The sequence below is a fragment of the Polypterus senegalus genome, chromosome 10 (assembly GCF_016835505.1).
Source record: "Polypterus senegalus isolate Bchr_013 chromosome 10, ASM1683550v1, whole genome shotgun sequence".
NCBI classification, from domain to species: Eukaryota; Metazoa; Chordata; class Cladistia; order Polypteriformes; family Polypteridae; genus Polypterus; species Polypterus senegalus.
The window spans coordinates 94,173,733-94,192,770 of record NC_053163.1 but is presented as its reverse complement, the minus strand read 5'-3'; the positions used below and the strand labels follow the sequence as shown (position 1 = coordinate 94,192,770).

Genomic DNA, 19,038 nt, shown 5'->3' with positions numbered 1-19,038 from the left:
GCATAACATACCCGTGCCAAGCGTATAAAGGTTGCCTCATGTACTTCCTAATTGTCCTTGATTGAATTCAACTCAAACCTTTAACTATTATTCCTTTTCTATACTTAGTAAATTCTGGTTAACTAAGTCAAGCTCTGGTTTTTGAGTACGATTTAAGATTAATGTTTTGGCTCTAGTTACGTGTGTATTGGTTTTAGATTTTTCTTCTCCTCTCTGCTTCACTTTTTACAAGTTGAGCCTTGATTATTTGTTTATTGACTTACCGGTTACAATTCTCTGCTTGTTACTTTGGCTACTTTTTATTTCAAAATTTCTTTTCAAACAAAATTCTGGTGCAGTCCCATGACCAAGATTTAAATTCAGTAGTATACTGTACAGACATAAACTATCAGTGGTAAAAGCCATTTTACAAAACATGTGAGCTGAGAGTAGAAAATTACAAAGAATAAGAAATTAAATTTGAAAATGTAACAGACTCTACTTGCAATAAAACTCCAAAACAAATCACTAGATTTTACTTGTTGGATTCTTTTTAAACAATAATTTTATGGCAGTACATTTTTTGTAAACTTGCATGGAACACATTCCATTAAGTTTGCTTCTTAATAGATGGTAAATACTGTAAATGACTAAGTGGTCATCTTTGTTGGCTATAAACTGAAATATATCATCCACCTTAGTTCTGTATAGTGCCAAATACTAATGTTTCATCACCGAGGACACCAACGCATTTATACTGTAGCCAAGATCAGGACAAGGCAGACTGGGTCCATGTCACATTGGTAGTGGCGGTGTGCACCTGCAGTCCCACAACCCTTTATGCCAATAAACTACATTAAATGAGCAGTCATTTTGATATTGTAATATGATCTATGCCAATTATTGTATACAGCACAATGACAGACAGAACAATTGAGTTAATTGTTGAAAACCAAGCCGAGCGCAGTCGGAAATTTGCTCCGTACGTGAGGGCAGTCGCTTATGCAGCCTCTAATATACTATTATAACACTTTGAGGCTTTCGACGCAGCAAACCAGACTCTCCATGAAAAAGCAAAATTAAACAAGTTAAACTCTCTTTAAATGTTGAGTAAGCTTATCCATAGCTCTGGGATTTACCTCCAGCCTGGCCTGGTTCGTCACGTATACCGCGCATTTGAACGGCGCGTGCGCAGCTGAGCTTCGCGGAATATTTCAGGAGAGGAGTCGCCACCCCCTCGACCCCCCACGCCATGGCTTCTTTCCAGCTCCCCGGCGCGTGCACTCCGGATGCTTTTACTTCCAGTAAGCTGGTATCTGGTCTGGAAGCGACGCTTCTACACGGTCTCGGTCTGGGCTGTGCTTTGGTGGCGCTAACTGGGTTCGCCTGGCAGCGACTTGTTCACAGGAAGCGCTTCAATGTACCGCAGCGTGCTGGTGACCTGCCGCGAATTATCGGACTCGTGTTGACTTGCAGCGCCCTGGGTACCGCCGGTAAGATGCTTCTACTCAAATGGAGTAGCACCAGCCACATCTCACCCAGGAGAGACTTCCCACAGCTGGTGAGGGTGCCCGACCCCTGGCCCAGATTCCGGTCACAAAAGGCGCCAAGTCGAATACCTTGACACGTGCAGCTACATTTTATTATGATGTGGATTATTAACGGACAACCTCGGCGTGAAGTGTACATTTTGTCTCCTGAGTGCTTTAGTAAAGTATTTGTAAATATTGCCCTTTTAACAAATTTCATAAATCATATAATTAACCATTTAAACCTTTTACGGATGGCTGTGTGTGTGCGCCTCGATTGTATTCGCATTTTCCGTCGTATTATGACTTTTAAACACAGCAACATTTGTCAAACAATTTTAGACTTATTAAAACTATTACTATTATTGGGTCGCACAGATGTCTTGTATTTGTTGGGGAAATCTATAGTGGTATCGTGAGACACCATTGGAAATGAACCTATTGAACAATTTGTGTAGGTGTGTATGACACTCCTAGTGCTGTTCAGTCTTGTATGTGTTGGATTAGGTGATGTCTGAAAATTACTTTGAATATTATCGCATGCTTCACACAGGTATTCTGTGGTGAGAAGGATTACTTTCTCATTAGGTTGCATTTTATAATTTGTTTTGTCTTTAAACTTTTTTCTCAAAGAAATGTAATCCTTTTTTATTTCTGGTATTTAGTTTTACAGTACAGTGTTTACTGCTGCTGCCTCTTAGACCCAGGGTCTTGCATTCGAATCCTACTCTTTGTCATTGCACAATTTCAGTTTGCACATCGTGTGTGGGTGTGTTTGTGTGTGTCCTGCGGTGGGTTGGCACCCTGCCCAGGATTGGTTCCTGCCTTGTGCCCTGTGTTGGCTGGGATTGGCTCCAGCAGACCCCCGTGACCCTGTATTCGGATTCAGCGGGTTAGAAAATGGATGGATGGACATCCTTTCTGTGACTATGTGGGGGTTTCCTTTCCACATCCCTGGTTAATTGTTGGTGTGTAGGAATACCTGCTGAGATGAACCGGTATTCAATTGATGGTTGGTTCTTGCCACTTTTGAAGTGCTGTCAGGCTGTTTTCTTGTGGCTCTGAATTGGATCAAGCAGTTTTGAGAATGTTCTAGTATTTATAAATAAAGTAGCTTCATTAGTCTCATTTTTAACATTACAAGTACAGTATTTACACACCATGCCGCTGGTTTAAGTGGGCCTTGTTCATTCGCATAACAGGATTGATGTCTTTGTTTTTGTCTAAGGTAAGTGTGTTGATTGTTAAATAGAGTTTTTTTACATTCCCTGACCACTTCTAAAAAATTTTAGATGTAATATTTATTAAAGATCGCAGTTTTTAAATGTTTATGTATACAAAATATGACTTTTAGCTGATATGATGGGAATTGAATTTTCTCTCCTTTGGTATTATAAGATATCATTTGCTATTTTTTTTTTAATTTGTTGGCCATTGTGTGTATTTTAGTGACAAATACAAGCAATATATAAAATATTAATTGGGTATTGATTTAAATATTAATATTATGGGCTTGTTTTGTATTTGGTATTTTATTTAAGGACTATATTTCTAAATCAAATATTATGTAAGTGTGCATCATTTATTTTTATAAACTATGTATTTTTTGTCTAATTTTAATTTGGCTGTCCTTTTCATATAACTGCTTCTTTGACATCCTTGTAAAGCAGTTTGAGCTACATCGTTTGTATGAATATATGCTAAGAAATAAACATTGTTTGTACCAAGTTGTCTTTAGTAGGCATTGTAACGGATCAAGCTAGCCCTTATAGGTCCAACCTACAATTGTGCCCGGGCTAGTTCACTTGTAGCCACAACTGGTCATAAGGCAGTCTACCATAAATGAGTTACCTGCAAAAGAAAGTGTATGTTGTAATGTGGATGCTAGAATTCCACTGTGACAGGCTTTCAGAGCTTGTGTATCCTGTTACAGTATTAAAACGGGGTCTCATGTCAAAGTCTGTTTCACTTCTGCTCCAAAGCCCCACACATCATTCTGTCTTAGGTTGTTAAGTAAGGGGCACAACTGCTCTGTACATCATTCTAGTTGAGAATCGGTTACTCTCTGTACAACTACTACTTCTCCTGTATCTGTGATCTCACCTAGGCTTACAGGTTCACAGTTTGACTGGACACTGTTATGTGAGCTGGGAAATCGTCATAATGACAACATACTAGGTACTCATCAACATACTGTACTCATGGTTCTGCCTCAAACTTCCTGTAGGACACGTGGTAAGTTGCTTAAGCTGACTGTGCCACAGTTAAAACCAAAAAAGGTATGTTAACAACTGTAATGAATATTGATCATCTCAGTCACACTGAATAAAGATGTGTGCCAAATTAAAAGCAATGATAATAATGGTAGCTAATTTCAGATTACCACCAGCAACTGTCTAAACTACTTTGTATTACAAATACAGTTTCCATTATTTTTCCACATTATCTTCTGGTACGTTTCCCTGAATTTTTTTTTTTCAGGTCAGTTTTATTGATATATTTAAGAATTTTGAAGACCTCCACTAGTTTCCTAGCTGGCTAGCTCTGCTCAAAACTAAACAGATCTAATTCCGTTAGTCTGTCAGAGTTTGAAACGCCTATTAGCACAGGGATACTCTTGGCTGTTCTTCGCCCTTCTGCTATTGCTACTATTTGTACCATTGTGTCCAAAATTGTTTACAATACTTTAAATGTGGTCTTGGCAGTATAATGTGAGATTTAAAACTACGGTCTGTATATTTTTGTTTAATAGTTTTTGCAACATAATGAAATATTAGGTGGTTAATTGATTTTCTACATTGCCTGTAGAATGAGACTATGGAGTCATTCTGACTTCCAAAATCCTTTTTAGATTTTTTTTTTTTTGTTCCTTGTAGGTCAGTGTTCATTGTTTGAATGCATATAATTTTCTTTCTGCAAACACATCTCCTGTCTGTGTTAAATTTTAATCTTCCACGTCTCTGCCCAGGTTAAAAAATTTTCTATCTTGAATTCTTCTTGCTATCTCTGGTAACATCTGTGTACTTTGCAAATTTCACATATTTACTCACTATATCAAAGTATTTTTTGGCATTTATATAGATTGGAGTATGTCCCCACAGATTAATTATTGTGTAATCTGTAATCATTTCTTATTTAACCAGTCTGCATTTCAATTTTCTGCTAATGCCAATGGAGGGCTGATGTGTCACACAAGTAATTTTCTACTTTATTTCTGTTTAAAGTTTTTACATTATGCACAATAGAAGGAAGTAAAACTGGTCTATTTCTGGGAACCACTTTCTCTTTTTGCTGTCTTGTACCTCTCTTCTAAAATGATTGCATGGAATACATTTAACGTTTTAAAGTTGCTATGAAAAACTGCTAAAATTCCACCACGACTATTTACTTTTATATTTGCATTTATGCACTTAGTAGACGTTTCTATCCAAAGTGAATTACAAAAGAGTCAGACATTGTTGAACAACATCAGGTTCTTAACTGTCTTGAAAAATGAGTATTTCAGAACAAGGTTACAAACGTTTGTCACAAGTGAAAAGTTCTAAACCAAACAAAACTAATTAATTTTGAGTATAAAGAAGCTAACATAAAAATGAGTTTTAGTTAGAAAGATATTCACAGAACAAGTCTTCAAATTCTTCTTTACCACACTGAGGGAGCTGGCCGTTTGAATTGGAGTGTACATCTCATTCCATCAGCTAGGAGCAATACATGAAAAGAGTACGCAGAAATGAAATCTCCAGACACCAGGCCACATCTTGCGCTTTCCTTTAACATCCCTAGTGACTAAGTTCTCATAAAACTGGTAAATGGCGATCCTCCTTTTTGTTTATAGTACCTCTTATGATGGGCACCATGTTGGTGTTCTTTCCTGTAGAGCTTTGTAGTCTACCTCGGATGAAGTGAGTTGGTGGTGGGATTGGAGAGTATGATCTGATTCTATTCCTTAGCCGTTAGGCTTTACTGCCAGCCGTGAATTAATCTTTTTAGTCCCTTTGTTTTTATTTTGCTTCTAGAATAATAACCTCCAGGATACCAATTTGCAATTAATGGTGTCTTCTGTTGTGCTTTCAACAGGAATTGCAGTTCGTTCTGTGATGTGGCTTGCCATCTCCCAAGATGATGCTCTACTGCCTTCTTCCAGCAGTAGACAAGCCTGGTTAGAGTGTGTTTGCATCCTCAGTTCGGTAAGGTCCACAATGGTGTTTGGTTTTTTAATAGTAATTTATAATAAACATACTTTTTTTCTCTTTTAAATATCTCATTTATTGATCTAAAACTACATAGTATTTGTGCGGGAGGTGGGGCTGGAGGTATAGATGAATATTTCAGAAAATAATGTTCTTGAATTTCTGTGTTTGATCCATTTTCAAAAAGAATTTTTCACTGTTGGTTAGTTGTCTTTCTACACAGTGGCTAGTAAATCTTTTGGCATTTTGTGGTTAGGTGGCTGCAGCATGTTTTGTTTGAATAAAAACTCCTAAAATCAAAGATGTACAATGGGTCATAATAAGTAATTCAAAAGTGATGGGCAACATGTGAAATTTTATAAAACTCACTTGTGTGGTATTACATTGCAGCTGTGGATCCAGTTTTTCTTACTTGGAGCTCAGATGTGGTGGATGCTGTTTTATTCTATTGAAGTGTATTGTCAAGTTCAGGAGCTGAATAAAGTACGGTGAGGGAAAACCATAAACTATTTGGTAACATGTAGTAGATGTAATTCTATGAAAAATTTAGTATATCTATGCTGAAACTGTAAAATGTACTATATCCAAATGGTTGTGTAAAATGTACAGTACTTTAAACTAGCATTTGGAAGAATAAGAATTCTTCCTTTTCAGGAAATATGCACAATTTTAAGTTTCTTGATTTGTGCAGAAAGTTCTGTGTCTTGACAATATCTTTAACATTCCTTTTTTGTATTTTTGCTGAACACCAGTCTCAGTAGTACTTCTCATTATAACTTGAGAAGGCTATTGTTCTTAAAGTGCCTCTCGTCCGCAGCACCAAACCATTGCATAACTCTGTGATTATTTTAGGATCCACATGCATCTTTCTTAAGCACATGGCTAAAAGCACAGGTTTCTTATAGATAGATAGATTCTTATTTAATCCCAAGGGGAAATTCACAAGTAGAAAGATAAAGTCATACACGGAGCTGCTGGAAAGGCTGCCACTCGTGGCGACGCCTGAGTCATCAATTTTATATAAAGAGTGGCTCATGCCAGTTCTGCGTGTCTTATAACGCACTGACACTTTCTGTAAGATCACAAACATCTGGGTTATTATTTATTTATTTTTTTGTACTTTCTTGCCAGTATGATTCCTTTTTATCATATGCTATCCTGGGGGATGTCTGCTTTCTTTTGTGTTCCTGGAGTGGTGATCCTGACTCAGAGTCCTTTTCAAAGGTAACACGTGTTATGTGCTCCAGGGAGCCATGTAATCCATCTTTAATCAGAGTCTTCTAGATTAAAATTTTAATTTTGAAGGGGAAAATTTAAAGAATGGTGTGGGTGCAGTTGTGACATGGTGAAAAAAATTATAGTTTATTACCTATTTGGGAAGATGTATTTTTAACAAATGGGATCAATATGTTATAAGAAAACTATGCATGCTTTTTTAAATTTTTTTTTATTAGGGTTATTGTAACATTCTGATCTTTTACTTGGATGTTGTCCTGACAGCTATAATCATGACCCTGATGTTGCCATTCCCCAGTACATCGGCACCTACTTGCCTCTTCTGCTCGTAGCATTAATCGATATGATCCTTCTCTCTCTATCCATTTTATCAGGTGTGTATATTTGGTAATAGAATTGCAATCCACTTTTGTTTACTCCTGTTCAGCACCAGAACCGAATACTGTGATCTCTTAGCACTGAATCTTTAATTACATGAAGTGTTGATGTTCATAGTCCTGTTTTTGAGTGAACTCATCTTTGTTTTATCTTGGATAAAAAAATGGTAAACTTTGATCTGTTATTTGTTCTATATCTGTTTTCCCCAGGAAATAACTGGCACTACCATGTTATAATACAGACAGCCTTCAAATTTTAGTAGGTTATGTTTGATTCTATTCATGATCGTGGGCATGCATTCAGCTTGGTTTTGTCATTAGGTTTACCTGTTGATCACGTAGTTGATGCTTGTTTGTCTACTCATAAACCTATCGTGTTTGTGTCCTTACTTTTTACGTACACCATTTAGTCTTTCTCTGTCCCAACATTGTTCCTGCTCAAATAACAATTCCATCACCCAGGCTTTTTTTCCAAATGTTTATCATACTGCATCTGTATTCCATCCTACTGATGGTAGCCTATCTTGCTTTGAATTAGAGGAGATTGTCAGTTTAATTTCATCTGCAATATAATACTCAATTCTATTGTTCCTTTCAAGTTAAAAAGAACTTCTGGAAAAGCTCAACCGAAGTTTAAGAGCACCACACATTCCCATAGGTAGGAGTGCAGGAAAGCTGAGTGAAAGTTGGTAGGGGGACTATTCAGATTTCTTATGACATTCTCAGATGCTTCTAAATTATATATTAATATTTTAAAAATACAGAAATTAAATATTTTTCCAGTTTAATTGGGGAGGGGGAGAGAAACTTCTTATAGGCCTAAAATTCTTCTCAATGCCATCAATACACTACTCAGCCCCCCTCTACTATTGGTCTTACTGAGATTACCACTGAAACATGCACGTTTCAGAAATCTTCCTTTATAAAATCAAGTCACAGATTTCCTCACCATAATGCAGTTCTCCTGTGTCCCCACTGCCATCTTATTTCTCCCTTCAGTTTGAACTCGTGTCCCTTTCTCAGCTATATGATGTTTCTTAGGTGAAGCCATTGTTGTGCTCTTCCTGCATGCCTTTTTAAAGAAGTCCTAATAACCACTGGCCCCAGGATATTGACCATCACAAACGCCACATTAGCAAATGGCACTATTCCTTCTTGTTTTAAACATGCAGTGATTCAGCCTATGGTTAAAAGCCACATCAAGACCAAACACTTCCCACTAGCTGCAGACCAATTTCTACATTTTATTCTTCCTTTAAAGGCCCTGGTAAAAGTAGTATATGTGTGGTGTGTTGTGTTTTTTGTTTCCACCAGAACAGTGTCGCTGTATTCCAGTCTGGTTTTTAGGCCTGTGCACAGTACTGAATCAGAACTCCTTAAGGTTACAAATGATTTGCTACTCATGATTGATAGTGGATGTAATGCGGTTTTAATCTTGCTTAACCTTAGTACTGTTTTTAATACAGTTAATCCCAATATTTTGGAATGGCTTAGCAATACTATGGGTATCCAAGGAACAGCATTAGATTGGTTTGGGCCTTTTTCATTTGGTATAAATCGGCACACCTCCCTACCTGTATCCCTTAGCCATGGGGTACCACAACGATCCATTTTATAACAACATTTATTTATATAGCACATTTTCATACAAGTGATGTAGCTCAAAGAGCTTTACAGGATGACAAAATATATAAGAAATAAAATTAGGCAATACTAATTAACATAGAATAAAAGTAAGGTCCGATGGCCAGGGAGGGCAGAAAAAAAAAAAACTCCAGATGGCTGGAGAAAAAAAAATTAAAATCTGGAAGGCACGAGACCGCTCAGCCCCCTCTAGGCATTCTACCTAACATAAATGACCTTAAACAGCCCTCATGGTTTTCAGGGTTCACATGGAAGAACTTGATGATGATGATGCCCTTTCCTCTTAGACCAACCACCCCCTACACATTTACCCTTGGATCTGTCTGAAATTGCTACACCTTTCAATGCAAAGCTAATGTTACACTGTTCTATCTATCTTACATTAAAACTTGCCATTTGCTCATCTCTTTTAGTTCTTTAGAATTTGTCTTCAAGATATTAAAAACTTAATGGAATTTAACTCCTTCCAGCTTATCGAGAGAAGAACTGAAAATAGTTGGTCCCCCGGCTTCATTACAGACCTTTAAAGATCAGTTTGGGCCACGTTCTGTATATCTAAGCCCACCCATTAAAAAATCTTGTTCTCTTTGACTATCTGTTTTACTGATTTCAGTGAAGGCAGTTGTAAATTTTTTTTAACAATAAAGGTTTGTTGCCAGACTTGAAACCATTTTCTCTCTCGGGAACCTAGAGACAGTCATGCTCGTATTTATCACATCCATACTGGGCTTTTGTAATTCTCTCAACCTGTGGCAACCATAAGCTTCCATACAGAGCGTACAGTTTGTGCCTGTAAAAGCCTGGCTGTGTCATTTTAGACAAAGAAAAGCGATCATATTTTCCTAGTGGTGTTCACACTGCAGTGGCTACCAGTAAAATTTAGAATCCAATTTAAACTTTTTTTGTTTTTTAATGCCCTGCATGGTCTGGCTCCGTGTCTTAGAATCTTCCAAGGTGTCTTGAGCCATCAAAGCAACAGTTGCTGTTCATTTCACTGTCATGTCTAAAGTCCAAAGGTGATTATTTTACTGTTGCTTCACCCAGGCTGTGGGATGAAATTCCCCAACATGTTAAGATTATTCAGGTTTATTGACATGTTTAAATCTCGCTTGAAGTCTTATTTTTATTCATTGACTTTTAATTTTGCTTACTCTTGTATCTTGGTTTGTGTTTACTTATTTTTATTTATTTCCCAATTTATTCTATTTGATTTCTTATTTTGTTGCATATTGGTTTTTATTGTCTTCAGTATATTTTATATATTTCTAGTGTATTTTTGGTCTATTGTACAGTACTTTGGTACAACTAATGTTTTAAATGTGCTATCTAAATAAAATGACTTGCTTGGAAAGGTGATGTTTAATTTTAGTGTCAATTTTCTCTTTCCCCATATAAACGGTGTTTATATGGTTTGTTTGTGACCAAAGTCTGATTTTCCAGGGTGTTTTTTTTTATATAAATTAAATGCATTTCACTAATAGGCCAATGTATAAAGTAAGGTGGAGATATATGTTGTAGCATTTTGGACCCCTGATTTAATTGCGGTCTTTGCTGGCATCCGCGGGGAGTTTGCACATTTGTGTAGGTTTTCTCCAGGCATAATTTGAACCAAATTCCAAAGACTCATTATCCTATCAGTAGGAGATGATAAACTGTTTTTCTTTTGTGTGCCTACTATAAAGGGCTGACCTGTCTCAGAGTTGGATCCAACATTATCAGTACTTCTGCTCTGACTGATTCTACCATTCCTGTGATCACAAAATGGATAATATGTTATCTGAAACCTGCAGAAAATAAAGCATTGATGTACTGAACAAAACCCAGACTTTTTGGACATTGTTGCTTTGGTATTTAAAAAGACCAGTATTACGGTGTGAAGTTTCAACTTGAAGTTGGAAAAATCTCTAAAGCAAGTGTTACATATATAATCTCTGCTAAGCCCTTTATTTTGAGGAATTAATGTGAACTTCTATATGCAAATCTTGTCCGTTGTCTATTTTTTTTTTTTTATATAATAATTTTAACTCATCCATTCATTTTCCTACCCTCTGTGTGCTTTTTAGTATTGTGGGGACCTTGCAGGCCTTGCAGAAAAGGCAGTAAAATTCAGGCCTTTGAAATATGGGAGAAAAGAGAGAATAGTTTTGGGGGAATGCCCCACATGGATATGGGAAAAATACCAAGCACCAGATTCAAACCTAGTGTGGTTCACAACTAAAATGTACAATTATGACATACCAATTACTAACTATTTGCCCTTTTATAAAGTTAATTGTTTTGATATATTAGTATACTGGGGGTTCATCCCCGGTCTCAGCCACTCGCATTGTGAAGAGGGGGGCTGAACGCACCCCAAGGAGATGTGGTCACTCCACTGAAACCTCCCTCTTAAACGGTGATCAATGGGAGACAAATAGTGTGTGGTTTTTTGTTTTTTTTTTCTTAAACCTCTCTTTGTTTGATCAGCTGCTGGCTTGCTACCATGCCATGCCATGCCGTGTGATGTGCATCTTGCGCAGCGCTTCAAACATTTAAAAACCTATACAGTAGTTGTCCTACTCTTTTTCTTTATTTCTCGTCCTGGGCATTGTTAAAAAGTAGATTACATACACTGGGAAGCTATATTCTGGAACATGAGGCCATCTTGTCAGGTGTTGAGGAGTTGATTTAATTTAATTTTTTTTTTGGTCTTTTTTTTCTCTTTGTGAAAATGTGCTATATAAATAAATGTTGTTGTTGATGTCTCAAAGCTTCAGGGGCCTATTCGGGCATGGGTATCAGGTGAACTGATAACACTAGACCTTATATTTTTCTGGTAGGAGGCTCGGATCACTTTATCTCGGGCCATCTGAGAGCTGATGTAACAGAGGCAGTCATATGTTTATCAGTTAGAACTGCTGTGTAAAGCCTACCAAGGCTTTGCACAGGTTAGTCTGCCAAAGTTGGGATCTTCTCCTCATCACTGAAAAAGATGTACTATTGTTTCTGATCCCTATCCAGATTGAAAGACTGTGGGAGTTGACTGCTTTTACTTTCATGGGGGCCCATGATAGCAGCTCCTCAAGCCTTTTCAGAAGTCTGGAAGTGCATGTGCAGTTTGAAGGAGGGGTGGTGATGTTATCCATATACTGTAGCTTCTGATGGCTAGGAACCACTGGCCTGACAGATCTGTCTGCCACCAACTAGGATGACTAGAAAAATTGGAGTCATTAAATAAAGGGGGGGTATTTATACCAATGTTTCTGAAAAGCCTGTTTTATTTATTTTCTTCCTCTAAGATGATCTTGCTGTATGAACTCTTTAGTTTCAGCAATGTTGAAGAGAAGATGTGGAGTTTACACAGCTGATGAAAGGTGTTTAAGGAAGAGAATCAAGATGTATTTTCAGAAAATCATGATTACCTTTTCAGTTTGGTAAGGGATGAGTAAGTTCTAACTGCAACTTTAACACAAGGCATTCCAGTCATAGATTAAACTGTAGGAAAATAACTTAATTCAGTCTTTTCCTAATGACTTGAAACAGAGCAGAGATGACTGTTCAAAATGTTAATAGTATTGATCTGTAGCAACACCTCAAACATATATAAACCATTTACTATTTTCAGTTAATTGTATTCAAAGGCAAGGAATGTTTCAGTAGGTGAACATTATCCCAATGAACTGTGTTACAAAGGAGAGTATGAGTTAACTACCAATCATGTGTGATACTTCTCTTAGAAGCATGTCTTGCTATTAGAAGGAAACATTCTTTATTCCTTCCAATGTTTAACTGTTGCCACATCTACTTTTGTACGGTATCTTCTTACAGTTGGATGCCTAATCTGTTAGCTGAGGCTCTACTGTTCCTGATTGATGCTGATCCTGACTGGAATTTCACCTTTGCAAAGTCCCTTTACACAGCAACTGTGGTCACCTGGGTCCTTATGGTAACAAATTGTGTTGCAATAGCAAGCCTGTATGGTGGTGTTGGTATAATGTAAACTTTCCAAATCTTTGTATAAGGAAGTACTTGAACAATTTAAAAAATTTTATTTGGAATAATCCTGTCCTGCTTTGCATGTACAATGCACTTATCCTTGACTGTCTTCATTTTTCGCCCAAATATACTTTTGCCGCATTTGCTTATAATTTACTTTACAACACTTACATTTCACAGTGTTTGGAAGGGCACTATGCAAAAATACTGAAATATATTCTTGTCTCCATGTCTGAACACTTCTGTCCTCTGAATTTTCTCCTGATTTGTTACAGAATGATAAATCTAGATGGCCTTCTCCTGTCATTGATATTTTCTAAACATCTTAGTAATATTAGTAATCAACCTTGACCTTTGTGTTAACTATTGCTGTACACTGTGCAATGCCTACGTCCATTTGTTATGGGATTCGGAAAAGCAGTGTTAATGTTTGTAATGTGCCATCTATTGGAATGACAGAGATACAGCAACCTTGCAGACACCCTTTTAGCATGGTGGATGTAAATTCTCACTATTGTTTGCATTGGGTGGTCTTTAACACACTTCCAACATCAGGCCTTTTTCCCTGATACCTTTTTGTCCAGTTCAAATATCCTCATTTAGATCTGGTTCATTGCCCATCTGAAGCAGACAAGCATTTAAATTGTTTACATAAATAGCAATTCCCCCAGCATATATGTTTCCTAACTAAATATGTATACATCTGTTATGCTCCTCATATCTCTGATTAAGCCAGTGTTGCTATCATTATGTGCAGCAGCATGACTCCAGTCTACTATTTTTACCATTGATTCTTATAGCACAAAAGAGAGCCATTTTTAATATATTATTAATTTTATTTACTATGGGCTTGAAATGTCAGATCTGTTTTATATTTCTAGTAATACTGCTATACTTTTGCCTTCTGTGAAGTTACAAACCTGGCCTGTTCCGAACTCCCTGAGCCCCCGCCCCCCCATCCACCCCACTAGTAAAAAGTCCAAAAACTATTATATGCCTTGCTAACCTACACCAACATCTGAGCCATGTGTTAGACCTGATCTCCTCAACTTTGCACAGTCTGGCACATCACACAAGCAGAGCTTCAGAAAATATCACTTTGTCAATCCTGCTCCTCACTTTAACATTTAACTCCTTAAATCTGGATTGCAGAACTGGTAGCCTGCCTTCACCTATATATTTGATTTTATATATGTAATTTAATTTAGAGGACAGATAGTAATGGGGGTGTAGTGGTTACCTGTCTGTGCACCATTTTCCCATTATTCCTGTCTCTGAACGATCTGCTCTTCCTCTTGCATATCAGAGATGTGCATGTTAATTGCCCTTTCTAAACTACCCTTACATGATTGTGGGTGGCTGCATGAGCAGGCACTACAAAAAGCTGGTACCCCAGCCACATCTTGTGTTGATTTATTCCTATGCAGCCATGATTAACACTGTCCCCCAACTCTATGTGAATTGGAATGTAATGATATGTATGATACATTAGTTTTTTATTAACCCTGAAGTTCTTTGAACAATTGTAAACTAGATACAGTACGTACATCCTCAAACTTTGTGGTCCTGGTTCCTATAATGCTAGGATCTGTTTGCTTTATTAGTGCTATTGACCTCAACAATGTATTTTAATCCTGTTTTATATGCCATTACAGGTTGTCTTAAACCCCATGTACGCATTTCTCCAGTCTTTGGCATTCTATCAATGGAATGGATGTGGCTTTGGCCCTTGTCTGCCCTGGTGGTGGAAGCAAATGTCAAGTATCACTTCCACATATGAGGAACATGTAGCAGACATTACAGAAGAGAATGAACTTGAAAGCACAATGCAAATCCTTTTTAAGTTTCACAAGTATGATTGTGATGAGATCAAACCTTTGAACCTACAGTTGAAGAGCTCTGTTAGTGAAACTGGTAAGTGTACTGCCTCACCACTGGCCTATAGCCTCTTTAATTAAGATACTGTACTTTGGTACCATATTTGTAAAACAGTCAGCAAAGTATCCACCTTTAGCACTAAAAATTAATGACAAACTTGATCCCAGTGCTGCTCTTTGGAGTTTATTAAAAAATGTATTTTTGACAGAATATAATAAACAAAGGGTATTAGCAAAGTATTACAACAGATACAGTATATATATGAATTAAGCCTTGATAGAATGTTAATTTACATACTGTAGATTTGAATATATTGTGTCCATCATCTAATTTTCTTATGTATGGAGTGGTTCTCTCCTATTTGCCATCTGTTTGTCCCTTATTGTCATCTTTTCACAGGTTATACAATTTTTTTTCTGAGATGTAGCTACATTAGATTTAACAAACACAGTTTGGACTCTTCAAAGTAAGATGTCCCTGCATACTTGTATGTAAATGGCAAACAGTCAATGTTTGAGAGATCAGTCTCAGTGGTGGAACATTTGGAACAAAAAAACAATAGAAATCCATCCATCCATTCATTTTCTAACCCGCTGAATCCAAACACAGGGTCACGGGGGTTCTGATGGAGCCAATCCTAGCCAACACAGGGTACAAAGCAGGAACCAATTCCGGTGCAGGTTGTCAACCCACCGCAGGAGACACACAAACCCGAGGGAGGGAGGTAGGTAGGTAGGTAGTCAAGACCGTTATTTTCAAATTTAATTCATCAAGAACACGGGGACACAGATTCAAATTGTAAGGGTAAATTCCTCACAAATATTACTGTTTTTCTTTACACAGAGAAGCATAGATATTTGGAATAAGCTACCAAATAGTGTGGTAGACAGTAAGACTTTAGGGTCTTTCAAAACTAGACTTAATTCTTCCAAATAAAATAAATAAATAAATCAAGTGGATATGACAGGTAAGCCTTGTTGGGCTGAATGACCTGTTCATCTAGATTGTCTGAATATCTGTCCTTGGAGCAATATTAAATTTGGAGGGCTAGAAGATAGTGACGAGGCAGCAAAAAATGCACCTTCAAAACTGGACAAACACTTGAAACGTGCAGTTTAATTTAGCAAACTGACACACATCAGGAAAAGAGATGTTAATTATAAATGCAAGATTGGAGGTGATGACTCACAGGAAGCGTCCTCCAAAAAGAATTTGAAGATTTACCTTGAACACAACATTCTCATCTAGGCAATGTGCAGAAGCAGTTAGCCTAATATGTTATATTTTTGTATTGTAAAACTTCAATTTATATCAAAGGCTGTTTTGCTCAGATTGTGTAATGCGCTAATGTGACTATAGCTGGAATACAGTGTGCACCTCTGGTCAAAATGCTGCAAAAAAGTTTGAACAAGTTGCACAAGGCAGAGCTTACAAGTACAACCCAGGACTAAAGAGCATGTTCTGTTTTGACAAGTTTGAGGAATTTAACCTGGTTTGCCATAAGAAGAGAAGACTGTGTGGGAACCAAATCCAGGTCTTCAAATTTCTCAAAGGTATGGATAATGTTGACCCACTAGAATTCATTTGATTAAATCATGAACTACATGCCTGAGGGCACCAGTGGAAGTCTGGGGTATATTTAAGGCTGAAGCTAGGAAGCACTTCACACAACTGCCAAGTCATGTGGTCCAGATTTCTGTTTAAGCTTCTTTTGAAGAGTACCTGGATGAGCTATTAAGAAACATTAGCAAACAAAACAAGCTTAAATGGCAGAATAGTCTTTTCTCTAGTTTTGTAGACTTACTTAGCTTATTATAGGATTTAAGGATCAAACTGATTGCCTGTTAGCAAAACAAAATGGTAAAGGTTTGTCACAGTCAGATGTGTCCTGGTTTCTACATGTAGATTATTAATCAATCACTTCATGATACAGAAAAGTAGCCATGTCTTCCATGCGATCAACATACTGTAACATTAATTTTCTTTACAGAGTATCTTCCTGGTCATTTTGATTTTTTTTGTCTACATAAATAAAACATTTGTCATGACAGAACAGAACATTGTGTTTGTTCAAATGTCAGCCTTTTTTTTTTTTTTTTTTTTTTTTGAGATCTGTGGCACATTAGATTGACATTCCACAAGTCTAGTCCCTGCAATCTGTTGTATTATTATTTTTATCTGTCCTAATTTTGCCTTTTTATGTTTCAGATAGTGCTTATCAAGATACAAAGCCAGCACACTGGCTTGTCGCAATTTGCTGTGAAAGATCTGCCCCAGGAATGGCTGAAAGCAAATGCACTGCGGACAGAGGAAGAAGATGGATGGTCTTGAGAGCATGACTGCAATGGGGCTTGCTGGCTGCTCAAAGATTTAGTGCAATGGCACAGTTTAGCTCTCTGAGTGATGTTTGCTGAAAAAAGAAAAAGCTTGTATTTTTGGAATTGTAACAAACCCCCCCCCCAATCCCCCAAGGGCTTCAACCCTAACTTTACTTAAACCTGTGCTTGCTATTTATTTAACAAGTAACAGCCTAAGTGCTCTAGTAGCTCTTACATCTCTAGTTTTATCTTAAACTGCTTTCATTTCATTCATCTTGGTGTAACCTTTAAAAGCTGAGAAGGATTCTGTTCCTTGCCAAGTGTATATTTGTGCCGCAATAAATCGGCTATTGTGAGATTAATGAATCCTCTAAATATATTATGAAACCCCCTACCCTTTACGTATAATTTTTGCACTCTATAGTACTATAGATAAACACATAAATCGTAAATATGTAAAAATTTACACACAGTACAACTTTGAGATATTTAGCAGGGTGGTGTACTGACAGAAGTGACCTAAAATGTAGGCACTGCTGTTTTTCTCAATTGGTGCAACATTTTGCTAATACTCTTTATGTCCTGATCTTTCAGCCTGGAACACGTCGAGCGCACTACACTGTAAATGGCTCACAGTGAGAGGGACTTTCCTGTTTCACTGGTGACGCTGTCCTTTGGGCTCTGAGTGTGTTATGAAGGTAGCAGTCTTCAATTTCCTAATCTTGTAAAAAACAAAATTGACAAGCATTTAGTACAGCAGGCAATTGTACTCCCTGGTAGCTTCTTTCTTCTGCAAGTTTTTCACCACACCTCCATCAAAACGCCAGAATACTGGATACAATTTGGAAAAAATTGATATTCATTGCATATTTTTTCCCCACATCTTATAAAATTTCCTGTTGTTAGATATTTTGTAATTGCTTGCAGGCTTCTCACAGTAAAGTATTTAGTCACTAAATATTGTGCTGTTCAATTCTGTCTGGATATCCCAAAGGATTTTCATGATGGAAAATACACTCGCAAATACGACTGCAGCTTATGTGTCCAAGTTTCTCCTGTGTGCGTGTGCTAGTTCTCAGCCCAACAACCGATATTTAGTGTACATGTGGCATGGCCTGAAAGCTGACACTCCATACCTCAGGTGAAGGCACTGTTTGTTTAGTAATGTTTAAACTTGAGAATGAGAAATGCATGGGGAAACATTCATAAATATATTTTATACTTTTCTATATTTACTTTGTTTACTGGGTGGCTGGATATTTACATTGTTAAATAACATTTCATACGTCACAACTACAATGTTGGTGATCTCTCCTAACACTCCATTACTAAATCAGCTTAATCCAGTTTGGATTTAAGGTGGATGTTGGCCAATCCTAGAAGCACTGAGTGTAAGGCAGGACCCACTACTCCATCACAGAGAGACCATTCACACACGTGCAGGTTGACACTTTAGCTGATAGGTACATCTTTAGGAGGTGAGATTTAAGCTCCCGTAGGTGGTGGTAGAAGTGACGTAGTGCCCCAGGTGGAGATTTATACCAAGGCTAAGGTGTTAGTGCTAGCCCAGAACCCCCACAATGTACCCGCCCCACATTTACAGTAGATTTAAAAATCACAGAGTAATGTTTTCTATCTGAATTTTATAGAAACAAACCCCATCTTTTCAGCAATTGCTGGCCAAAAGTTTTGACACAAGATGTCCTGGGCAGTCAAGTCTCTTAAAGTGTGTGTGATTCACAGGCACCTCTGCTAGGTCCTAGAAAATGCTCAAACTCCCAGCAGCCTTAGCACTCTTATTGGGTGGTAACCCTAGTAACCATGCATGATACTTGTTGGACATTTTATACAAAAATGTGCACCCTAAAGAATAAATGGCCTTCGGAAAGCATTTCACTACATACAGCTTTTT

General features: G+C 37.4%; 1 protein-coding gene across 2 annotated transcripts; it reads left to right on the top strand.

Annotated features, from left to right (window-relative positions):
* The first annotated feature begins 1,141 nt into the window (after positions 1–1,141).
* LOC120537343 (G-protein coupled receptor 143-like) lies at positions 1,142–17,484 on the top strand. Of its 2 annotated transcripts, none has more exons than XM_039766227.1 (9): positions 1,142–1,472; positions 5,586–5,695; positions 6,089–6,186; positions 6,830–6,922; positions 7,199–7,308; positions 12,260–12,368; positions 12,763–12,880; positions 14,586–14,844; positions 17,017–17,484. In XM_039766227.1, exons 1-9 carry the CDS (start codon positions 1,232–1,234, stop codon positions 17,145–17,147), a joined length of 1,269 nt encoding a protein of 422 aa, XP_039622161.1. In that variant the 5' UTR covers positions 1,142–1,231; the 3' UTR covers positions 17,148–17,484. The 2 variants fall into 2 exon arrangements, with proteins under 2 accessions (XP_039622161.1, XP_039622162.1); XM_039766228.1 differs by lacking the exon at positions 1,142–1,472 and adding an exon at positions 2,415–2,736.
* Positions 17,485–19,038: the final 1,554 nt, after the last annotated feature.